Below are 12,227 nucleotides of genomic sequence, written 5' to 3' on the forward strand. Positions count from 1 at the left end.
GGCCGGATACTCAAATGCCACTCCCACTTCAATCCACGCACCAGTCACCGGTGAGACCCCAAGCCGGGCCCCCAACCCCTCCTCCCCCCCCCCCCCCCCCCCCCACCACCATCACCGACACTGAGAATGTGCACTTTCCCCGAGATGTGGGTGAGGGATAGGTGCAGCCTTTCTTTGCTGTTGTTGAAGTGCATTGTAAAATATCCAATAAAAGATATTTTGCATTAAAACTGAATCATGTTCTATTAGGACCACACAACATTTAGGAACAACTGTAAAAAGTAAAAATCCCTCACCCTACAGTCATGCGTGTCTGCCGCCCCTCGCCTGGCGGGAGGGCTAGCCGGTGCATTCTGCAGTCGGCAAGGTAGGACTGCTCTATTTTCAGTAGCTGATGTATCTTTCATTTATTTTTGATGATGTTGTGCAGCTGTTGTGCTGAAGATGTTGTGATGTTGTGCTGTTGCGAAGGTGTTTAGTGCTTTAGAATCCTCTAACTCACTTTCCCCTCCTCCCATCTCTGGCTACCTATGCTGATTTCTTAAATGTAGGTAAGGTTTTTTTGTGCCTGCAAAAGTAGCCACATACACTGGCCGAAGTTAGTTTGGAGTAACTTTTAGCTGGCCAAATTTGCTTCTATGGCTAAAAGAGGCGTCGGTGGCTTGTCATGCCTCCTTTTGGAGAGAAAAAATGAAACTAGAAAAAAACCTAACTAACTGACTTACACTGGAGCAAGTTAAATGGGGAAATTTGCAATTTTTAAGTTACTCCAAAAAAAGCTACATACTCCAAAAAAAAACGTGGCAACTTCTGGGGAAATTTGAGCCCATAATCCTTGCACTACCATATCCACATTTAAAGGAACCACGGGCTGGATTTTTGGCTTTCCTGATTTTCGGGGCATTAATCGTGATGGGGCGGTCCCGATACCGCCTGAAAAAAGTTTGCGCCTTCAACCGGAAATTTCAGCAAAAAAATGAGGATCCATAATCTGAGGCATTGAATCAGGCGTTACACAACGGACTTTGTGAGCCCGAGCCGTTAAACAAGGTAGCCATTTTGTGCATGCGCATTCGCGTTTTTGTTTTCCCGGGCGCAGACGTTATTTCAGGGCGCGGCAGCTTCCTCTGCGAATGTGCAGATGACCCGCCCGACTTCTAGCACTTCTGCAGAGATGGAGCAGCAGGGGGTGGCAGGCAGCGTGCCAAGCATTTCTCAATAGAGGCTGCTGAGACCTTAGTCCACGCAGTGGAGAGGAGGTGGCCATCATTCTATCTGGCTGGGGGAGCGAGACCGCTGCCAGGTGTATTTAAACGAATTTGGTGTGAAATTGCCCAGGAGGTATCTGCAGCAGACACAGTTGCCAGAACTTTCACCCAATGTCGCAAAAAGTTCAACGACCTCACCAGGCTCGTCAGAGTGAGTATCAGTCACATTTATGTTTGCCTGCTATCCTTCCAACATGAATGTTAGACACTATGTGAAGTCTTTCATGTATCTGTCTATTCTCAAATTCTTGCAGCCTGTGGTGTGGGTTTCACAATGCATCAGAAAGCTGAAAGCTGACTTCTCCAATCATTGCCTCTTAATTAAGGATACACATACCCTCTTGTTCCCTAATCATTGAGAACCTTCCTCGCAATACACTCCCACTGCTGATATGGGTTTCCTAAAGATCACCTGCAGCCCCTATGCTATCTCCCTCTCGCCTTCTACCAATCGCTCACAAAGCTCATACAACATCCACACAGGTTGAAGTGAAGACATTTGCACACTCACACAGTCTCAGCTATTGAACTATGGTAGGCACAATGTGGTACAACAGGAGGTGTACCCCTTCTGAACCTTTCCTATTTTTCTCATTGCAGGCAAAGCTGTCACATAACAGGCATGAACAGTGCCAGATAGGCGGGGGTCCGCCTCAGATCCTTGACCGAACCGATGTGGAGGAATGGGTGTCTGCCCTCATTGCCTCTCCCGTCACCTTCACTGCAACGGGCAGCGCAGTAGTGTTGGCACTGGAAGGCTATAGGTCAGCCTGTAGAAGCTGGCATATTTCTGTCAGCACTTCCTTTAGCAGCGCAGCCTTCTCACGTACTGCTCCTCAGAGAGCGGGAGGTATGAGAATTGGTCCCTGTAAACCCGTGGTGAGTAAGCCCTCCTCCCCAGACTCTTCTCATCCATGGCCCGACATGCCCAGCAGCCGCCCTTCTAGCTTGACGCTGCCTGGCAATAGCAACCAGCATGTAAGCTGGCAAACTAGCAATGTCCGCATTAAATTCTCTCACTTATGTTGTAAGGACACTGTTATGGCAGATAAAAGTGCCATTTGCAAATCGGAGCTTCACGCAGTGTCCTGTGCGCAACCGTTGCAGTCAATGTGTCCTGCGATACATAGAAACATAGAAAATAGGTGCAGGAGTAGGCCATTCGGCCCTTCTAGCCTGCACCGCCATTCAATGAGTTCATGGCTGAACATGCAACTTCAGTACCCCATTCCTGCTTTCTCGCCATACCCCTTGATCCCCCTAGTAGTAAGGACTTCATCTAACTCCTTTTTGAATATATTTAGTGAATTGGCCTCAACAACTTTCTGTGGTAGAGAATTCCACAGGTTCACCACTCTCTGGGTGAAGAAGTTTCTCCTCATCTCGGTCCTAAATCTTACCCCTTATCCTTAGACTGTGACCCCTGGTTCTGGACTTCCCCAACATTGGGAACATTCTTCCTGCATCTAATCTGTCTAAACCCATCAGAATTTTAAACGTTTCTATGAGGTCCCCTCTCATTCTTCTGAACTCCAGTGAATACAAGCCCAGTTGATCCAGTCTTTCTTGATAGGTCAGTCCCGCCATCCTGGGAATCAGTCTGGTGAACCTTCACTGCACTCCCTCAATAGCAAGAATGTCCTTCCTCAGGTTAGGAGACCAAAACTGTACACAATACTCCAGGTGTGGCCTCACCAAGGCCCAGTACAACTGTAGTAACACCTCCCTGCCCCTGTACTCAAATCCCCTCGCTATGAAGACCAACATGCCATTTGCTTTCTTAACCGCCTGCTGTACCTGAATGCTAACCTTCAATGACTGATGTACCATGACACCCAGGTCTCTTTGCACCTTCCCTTTTCCTAATCTGTCACCATTCAGATAATAGTCTGTCTCTCTGTTTTTACCACCAAAGTGGATAACCTCACATTTATCCACATTATACTTCATCTGCCATGCATTAACCCACTCACCTAACCTATCCAAGTCACTCTGCAGCCTCATAGCACCCCGGGAACGCCATTTTTTTCAGACTTTTCCTGTTGCGATCATTAAATGAGGCGTGAGGGCCGAATTTTACATCCGGGACGAGGCACAAAAGAGCAGAAAATCCAGCCCATGTTTACTGGGGTCATTGATGTGTGTAGACCAAATTTATGAAATCATGCTTCTGGTGGGGAGTCCTTCCATTAAAAAAAAACTTGCATTTATATAGCACTTTTCACATCCTCAGGATGTTTGAAAGCACTTTGAGTAAAGCCATTTGAGTACTTTTGAAGTGGACTGACTGTTGTAATGTATTACAATGTGTTACTATATTCATTTTTAACACGGGGAATCGTGAGAGTGCGCCTATGATTTTCCCAATATGTGTGCCTGGCAGATGAGGCTCCAACATAGGAACATGCATTCATAAGATCAGCCCTATTGAATTTAAAAAAAACAACATAGTTGTGCCACATTTATTGAAAAGCAGGAAGTTCTCCCAGTGTTTGGGAAACATTATTCCCTCAATCAACACCTTCAAAAATAGATTAACTGGTTATTTAACGTATTGCTTGTGCAGTTCAGTTTGCTATAAGTAGTTACAAATTGATCATAATTTAAATTTCCTCCATACAGTCGCACCCTTTTTGCGAAGGACAAACAATTCAGGAATGGATTGTTGAGGCTGTAGAAAAAAGGCCTTTTAAGGAATTTACTTTCCATTTGGAATGTCTCGCTACTCCCAATTATGCACATTACCATAATTCTTATTTAGCTGGAATGTTTGATGAATTTCAGCATGAGATGCACTGCTGATCTATAAACTGTTTGGATGTGTATCAGTTTAGTCATCCTCCTGTTAGTACAGTTCAAGCACATTCTCGTATTGTGGCACAAACATTATTTGAAAGGAAACAAAAACAAACTGTTGGAAACATACAGCAGGCCAGTCAGCATTTGTGAAGAGAACAGACCAGAGAGCATTCAGAACTGAAAAATGAAAGATAAACAAGTTTTGTTGTAGAATCAGAACTAATAGAAGGGGAGGGGGGAAAAATACAAGTCGGGAAGCATTCATGAAATGACCGGCTTAAGAAAAAAATAGGACATTGTTGCATGACGGAAATGACCTATCGTCAGGCAATGGAAAGGAGCATTAAAGATATTAGAGAAACAAAGAATGTGTGTGTACCTAAGACAGCGAGAGGCACGCACACGGAAAAGGTGAGAGGTGGGTCAAATTGAAAATACAGGAAGCCTGCAGCTCAGATTTCAAATTAAAAGAGCAAATGATGGCCGAATAGTGGGGATCTGCACCTCTGAAAAAAGCTGGTCATCCCTATTTTTGTTTCAGATTTCTAGCTTTTAAAAAATGTTATTGTGCAGGTACAATATCCAGAATCCTCGGGACTGATTCCATTCTGGTTTTTGGGTTTTTCCGGATTTCAGACAAAATCAATAGTCTGAAATCCGGAATCTGAATCCGTGCTGGGTTTTGGGTGGGAAGTTCCAAAATCCGGCAAAACTCAAAAGTCGTGCGAGGATTTGGATTTCAGACTTAATTTTCTAGTCTGAAATCCGGTATTGTTGACCGAATCCGTGCTGGATTTTGGGTTTTGCCTCAAAAATGTTCGGTTTTCGGACAATAATTCCGGACGACTCCATCAGCTATGCACAACATGTCCAGTTTTTGGACAATTCCGGTTTTCGGAGTTCCAGATTCAGTACGTTGCATCTGTACTAATTGAAGGAAATTAACTCTATAATTATAATTAAATTATCCCCTACTGTGAATCATGATGTTCAGAACTTGTCTGAGGTTAGATCACAGCCTGCAGATCAGTAGTGTGGTTCCTATTGTAGCATTAATCAGATCTATTTTGGATTTCACTAAAGTTGATGCAGTAGATTCTTGAGTCTCATGAATAATGTAATTCCTTCTGTGTATGAATATGCAAATAATCCAACTTTGCAGAAGAAAACTCTCACCAACTGCAAATATAATAGCATAACTGCTGCCATACAATTTTAAATTTGGTCTTGCTTAAAGGATATCCCAATGGGGAGATTGTAGCAAAGCTTAGTTGCTGAGGAATGCACAAAAGCATCTACTTTTTTGCAACATTTAGCCCACCTTGCCAAGCTTTCATCTGAGAACTTGTGCACACAGCTTGGGCCACTTTAGATTTGATGGATTTGGTCACACCACAGCTAAAGGTTACTCAGGCAGATAAGGAATGGGTGACCATCAGGCAGAGCAGTGGAAGAAAGGTTGTGCAGGGGTCCTCTGGGGTCATCCCCCTCCAAAACAGATACACCGCCTTGGGTACTGTTGCGGGGAGGGGATAACTTATCAGGGGAGGGCAGCAGCAGCCAAGTTCATGGCACCATGGGTGGCTCTACTGCACAGGAGGGCAGGAAAAAGAATGGGAGAGCTATAGTGGTAGACGATTCTATTGTAAGGGGGATAGATATGCGTTTCTGCGGCTGCAATCGAGACTCCAGGATGGTATGTTGCCTCCCTGGTGCAAGGGTCAAGGATGTCTCGGAGCGGCTGCAGGACATTTTGGAGGGGGAGGGTGACTAGCCAGTTGTCGTGGTGCATATAGCTACCAACGATATAGATAAAAAACGGGATGAGGTCCTACAAGCTGAATTTAGGGAGCTCGCAGTTAAATTAAAAAGCAGGACCTCAAAGGTCGTAATCTCAGGATTGCTACCAGTGCCATGTGCTCGTCAGAGTAGGAATTGCAGGATAGCTAAGATGAATACATGGCTTCAGGAGTGGTGCAGGAGAGAGGGATTCAAATTCCTGGGACATTGGAACTGATTCTGGGGGAGGTGGGACCAATACAAACGGGACGGTCTGCACCTGGGCAGGACCGGAACCAATGTCCTAGGGAGAGTGTTTGCTAGTGCTGTTGGGGGAGGGGTTAAGCTAAAAAGGCAGTAGGATGGGAACCTATGCAGGGAGACAGAGGGAAGTAAAATGGGGGCAGAAGCAAAAGATAGAAAGAAGAAAAGTAAAAGTGGAGGGCAGAGAAACCCAAGGCAAAAAACAAAAAGGGCCACGTTACAGCAAAACTCTAAAGGGGCAAAGGGTGTTAAAAAGATAAGCCTGAAGGCTCTGTGCCTCAATGCGAGGAGTATTCGGAATAAGGTGGACGAATTAACTGCGCAGGCAAATATTATCGAACATGATATAATTGGCATCACGGAGACATGGCTCCAGGGTGACCAAGGCTGGGAACTCAACATTCAGGGGTATTCAACATTCAGGAAGGATAGACAGAAAGGAAAAGAAGGAGGGGTAGCCTTGCTGGTTAAAGAGGAAATTAACGCAATAGTAAGGAAGGACATTAGCTTGGATGATGTGGAATCTGTATGGGTAGAGCTGTGGAGTACCAAAGGGCAGAAAACGCTAGTGGGAGTTGTGTACAGACCACCAAACAGTAGTAGTGAGGTTGGGGACAGCATCAAACAAGAAATTAGGGATGCCTGCAATAAAGGTACAGCAGTTATCATGGGTGACTTTAATCTACATATAGATTGGGCTAACCAAACTGGTAGCAATACGGTGGAGCAGGATTTCCTGTATTAGGAATGGCTTTCTAGACCAATATGTCGAGGAACCAACTAGAGGGCTGGCCATCCTCGACTGGGTGATGTGAAATGAGAAAGGACTAATGAGCAATCTTGTTATGCGAGGCCCCTTGGGGAAGAGTGACCATAATATGGTAGAATTCTTTATTAAGATGGAGAGTGACACAGTTAATTCAGACACTTGGGTCCTGAACTTAAGGAAATGTAACTTCAATGGTATGAGACGTGAATTGGCTAGAATGGAATGGCGAATGATACTTAGGGTTGACAGTGGATAGGCAATGGCAAACATTTAAAGATCACATGGAGGAACTTCAACAATTGTACATCCCTGTCTGGTGTAAAAATAAAACGGGGAAGGTGGCTCAACCGTGGCTAACAAGGGAAATTAGGGATAGTGTTAAATCCAAGGAAGAGGCATATAAATTGCCCAGAAAAAGCAGCAAACCTGAGGACTGGGAGAAATTTAGAATTCAGCAGAGGGAGGACAAAGGGTTTAATTAGGAGGGGGAAAATAGAGTATGAGAGGAAGCTTGCTGGGAACATAAAAACTGACTGCAAAAGTTTCTATAGATATGTGAAGAGAAAAAGATCAGTGAAGACAAACGTAGGTCCCTTGCAGTCAGAATCAGGTGAATTTATAATGGGGAACAAAGAAATGGCAGACCAAGTGTCTTCCTTCGTGAAGACAGAATACTTTGATTTTGTCTTCACTAAGGAAGACACAAATAAACTTCCGGAAATACTAGGGGACCGAGGGTCTAGAGAGAAGGAGGAACTGAAGGAAATCCTTATTAGTCAGGAAATTGTGTTCGTGAAATTGATGGGATTGAAGGACGATAAATCCCCAGGGCCTGATAGTCTGCATCCCAGAGTACTTAAGGAAGTGGCCCTAGAAATAGTGGCTACATTGGAGATCATTTTCCAACAGTCTATCGACTCTGGATCGGTTCCAATGGACTGGAGGGTAGCTAATGTAACACCACTTTTTTAAAAAGGAGGGAGAGAGAAAACGGGGTATTATAGACCGGTTAGCCTGACATCAGTAGTGGGGAAAATGTTGGAATCAATAATTAAAGATGAAATAATAGCACATTTGGAAAGCAGTGACAGGATCGGTCCAAATCGGCATGGATTTATGAAAGGGAAATCATGCTTGACAAATCTTCTGGAATTTTTTGACGATGTAACTAGAAGAGTGGACAAGGGAGAACCAGTGGATGTGGTGTACTTGGACTTTCAAAAGGCTTTTGACAAGATCCCACACAAGAGATTGGTGTGTAAAATTAAAGCACATGGTCTTGGGGGTAATGTATTGACGTGGATAGAGAACTGGCTGGCAGACAGGAAGCAGAGAGTCGGGATAAATGGGTCCTTTTCAGAATGGCAGGCAGTGACTAGTGGGGTGCAGCAGGGCTCAGTGCGGAGACCCCAGCTATTTACAATATACATCAATGATTTAGATGAAGGAATTGAGAGTAATATCTCCAAGTTTGCAGATAACACTAAGCTGGGTGGTGGTGTGAGCTGTGAGGAGGATGCTAAGAGGCTGCAGGGTGACCTTGACAGGTTAGGTGAGTGGGCAAATGCATTGCAGAAGCAGTATCATGTGGATAAATGTGAGATTATCCACTTTGGTGGCAAAAACATGAAGGCAGTCTATTTATCTGAATGGCGGCAGATTAGGCAGATTAGCAACGAGACTTGGATGTCATGGTACATCAGTCATTGAAGGTTGGCATGCAGGTGCAGCAGAAGGTGAAGAAGGAGCAGTGAGGTCTTACTGTAGTTGTACAGGGCCTTGCATGAGGCCTCACCTGGAATATTATGTTCAGTTTTGGTTTCCTGATCTGAGGAAGAACGTTCTTGCTATTGAGGGAGTGTAGCAAAGGTTCACCAGACTGATTCCCTGGATGGCAGGACTGACATATGAGGGGAGACTGGATCGACTGGGCCTGTATTCACTGGAGTTTAGAAGAATGAGAGGGGATCTCATAGAAACATATAAAATTCTGACGGGACTGGACAGGTTGGATGCAGGAAGAATGTTCCCGATGGAAGGGAAGTCCAGAACCAGGGGTCACAGTCTAAGGATAAGGGGTAAGCCATTTAGGACTGAGATGAGGAAAAACTTCTTCACTCAGAATTGTTAATCTGTGGAATTCTCTACCGCAGAGAGTTGTTGATGCTAGTTCGTTAGATATATTCAAGAGGAAGTTAGATATGGCCCTTGCGACTAAAGGGATCAAGGGGTATGGAGAGAAAGCAGGCAAGGGGTACTGAGGTGAATGATCAGCCATGATCTTATTGAATGGTGGTGCAGGCTCGAAGGGCCAAATGGCCTACTCCTGCACCTATTTTCTATGTTTCTAGGAGTCGCTAGATTATGATCAGAATTTTGGAATTCTGACATGCGTGTTCTCAGCTGAAATGGCCCAATTTAGCATTGCTCCCAACCCAATCCCACTCGTTAACCTCCACAATTGTTCCCAGCCTACTCTAAAGCCATGATGCACATACTTTGACTCAATTCTGTAGCCAGGGCTATCAACCCCTGTGATTAATGCCACTACTTTTTTAAAAAACTTTTTTTAATGGTAAAAATGTTTTTCTCAAAGCTGTGTAGCCTGGAGACAAGCAGGAAGAAATTGATATTTGGAGGAACATTGGACCCTGTGACTGAAGAAAAGCTCAAGTTAATTGAGAAGGAAGTTAATGAGCAAGAAACCCTTATTCAAGGCTACCATCAGGTATTGGAACAAAGCTGTTAGTTTGTCTATCATTGTTTTATTTTGGTTATTATGTGAAAAAATTAGATAAGGAAATTTCTTGTATCTGCCTTGTGCATGGAGTATGTTGTCTATGTTTCAACCACCAAGCTTGCCTGACAATTTTCTTCTTTCTCACGGCTTGTGTTATTTTTCTTCTTTCTAAATAGTTACACCTCTGTTTTTATTCTTTCTAATTGCCTATTTTCAGTTTTCATTATTCTTGAATCATACTGCACAAAACCTTAGTCCCCAGTTTCAAATTTCTTCCAGTCCTATTTCATCACTGTCGAGATTTATTTTAATAAACCTCCAAGGTTACTGACCCACCCCATTATGTTCCTGGAAAAATAACATTTCTCGCATAACAAACAAATAAAAAAACATTAATTGGAATCTTATCCATCCCTTTTCTTTGAATGCCTCAGCACAACTTGCCGCACCTCATTAAAACTACTGACCTCGAGTATTGGGTGTTTTTATCATTTGTAATTTTGGAATAATTCATTTGTACAGGTATTCGTGCTTGATGGAATCTTTATCCTCCCAGTACAGTGTAGTTGGGCAGGACAACATACCTGCAGTTCTCTGAGGACCAGTGCATAAGAAGCCTTGAGTTTCTCCAGGGAGGTTGATGCAGAGTTCTCACCTGCAACAGGACTTGACACCAACTACCACAGCTGGTATTCCATTGCCTGTTGCAGTCAAGATAATTGCAGCCTCCGACTTTTTTGCCTCTGGTATTTTTCAGACTGCCATAGGGTAATCAGTAACATAAATCAGTCTGCAGTTCATAAGAACATAGGAATTCGGAGCAGGAGTAGGCTATATGGCCCCTCGAGCCTGTTCTGCTATTCAATAAGATCATGGCTGATCTTCGATCTCAACTCCACTTTCCTGTCCTATCCCCATATTCCTTGATTCCTCAAGAGTCCAGAAATCTATCTATCTCAGCTTTGAATATGCTCAACGACTGAGCATCCACAGCTCTTTGGGACATAGAATTACTAGGAATTCATGCTTGCATTAGTTACTAAAGCCATGTTTGCTAAATGAAATACTTTCATCACTTTCTCCATGGACAACCAGAAGTATCGGGAAGTGGTTGTAATGGTCACTCACTGTTGAGGCTGGAAGGCTGTAAAGTGCCTCGGAGAAAGAGTTGAACAACATTAGATATTAATCCCATTTTCTCTCAGACAGCAGGTGCTACTAATGGAAGAAGACTGCACCGGAGCCATGGGGTGTGGACTGGTGCTAGGGGTGGGGATCCAATATCCGTACACTGCCGGCAGGACATTCCGCACCCCTGAGCTCTATCTGCCTTTCTTCCCTCACATTCACGGGCTACATCAGCCCTCTCTTGGCCATATTTTCCACGCTTCCTTACCGCTCTGCTATTCTGCTGTAACCATGTACACCTCCTCTGGACCCATCTTTTGTTTCTATATTTGTCTCATTAGCCTCCTTTTGCCTTGCATCATCATCTCTTTTGTCGTGTAATCATTCCTGCCCTCCAGCTTTTCACAGGCCTCTCCCTTTTGTTCCTTTCTAGCCCCCAGTTTCTCTGGCTCTGAACTTGCTTAAGGGCTGTTTATTTCTAATATCTTCCAGTTCTGATAAAAGGCCATCGGCCTGAAACGTTAACTCTGTTTCACTCTCCACAAATGCTGTCTGACCTGCTGAATGTTTCCAGTGTCAGCAGTATATTGCTTTTGACTTAAATGTGTGCTCCTCTTTCTCATGATGGGTAGTAATTCAAGTGTTAACTGGAAAGCAGTGTTTTGTTTTTAGGACCAGTACTTTACTTTCAAAGGTATTCTTGGATTTATAAGTAACGATTATTTGATGTAACAAGAATATCTTCTATTAGTGCATTGAAGAACATTTATTATTTCAGGAAAATGAAAAACTTTACACACAGGTGAAAGAGCTTCAGGTCCTTAATAAAAGAAATGAAGAGAAAATGTTCGCAGAGACTCAGTACTTAATGGCTGAAATGCGTAGACTAAAGTAAGGCTTTAAATTTTCTCTCTTTAAAAATTCATGTGTGCATTGATGGTCTCAATTCCTAAATGACTGTTTTTGTTTGTTTAAAGCAATAATGCCAAATACCTTTAAGTGCCATACAGTCGTATTCAACAATATCAGCAAAAGTACTTTTATCACTGCAATGGAGTCCTTGAAAGTGGCATAATTCCCCCTGAAAGCTATTGCAAGCTGTTTCTCACTTCACTGTTTGGGAGATGTGCATTATATTTGTATTGCTTCACATGTTTCTATTCATCATCATCATAGGCAGTCCCTCGAAACGAGGATGACTTGCTTCCACGCCAAAAAAGGATGAGTTCACAGGTGTGTCAATGAAGGACCTAATATTCCAGGTCCTGAACTACATCCTGAAGGGTGGAAGATGTCTGTGCATGGATTTTTTTAACGTGTGGTGGCCGTTTCACACCAACCACCACACAGGTTTGACCGAGCTAGGTCTTGGTCCAGTGGCAAGGGTTATCCAAGACGACTGGAGACCTGCTGTGCTGACTGGCCCGTGCTGCCCCTGGACCCGAACTCACGCCTCTCCTGGGCCCCATCACATCCCTCA

At 43.9% G+C, this 12,227-nt stretch overlaps 1 protein-coding gene across 1 annotated transcript in view; it reads left to right on the top strand.

Annotated features, from left to right (window-relative positions):
- cep162 (centrosomal protein 162) overlaps window positions 1–12,227 on the top strand; it is a 222,779-nt gene that overhangs the window by 120,692 nt on the left and 89,860 nt on the right. Inside the window, exons 17-18 of the mRNA XM_070885594.1 lie at window positions 9,476–9,607; window positions 11,526–11,638. Of these exons, the coding sequence (XP_070741695.1) occupies window positions 9,476–9,607; window positions 11,526–11,638 (245 nt within the window). The remainder of the gene's footprint in view (window positions 1–9,475; window positions 9,608–11,525; window positions 11,639–12,227) is intronic.

The sequence above is a fragment of the Pristiophorus japonicus genome, chromosome 7 (genome assembly GCF_044704955.1).
Source record: "Pristiophorus japonicus isolate sPriJap1 chromosome 7, sPriJap1.hap1, whole genome shotgun sequence".
Taxonomy (NCBI): Eukaryota; Metazoa; Chordata; class Chondrichthyes; family Pristiophoridae; genus Pristiophorus; species Pristiophorus japonicus.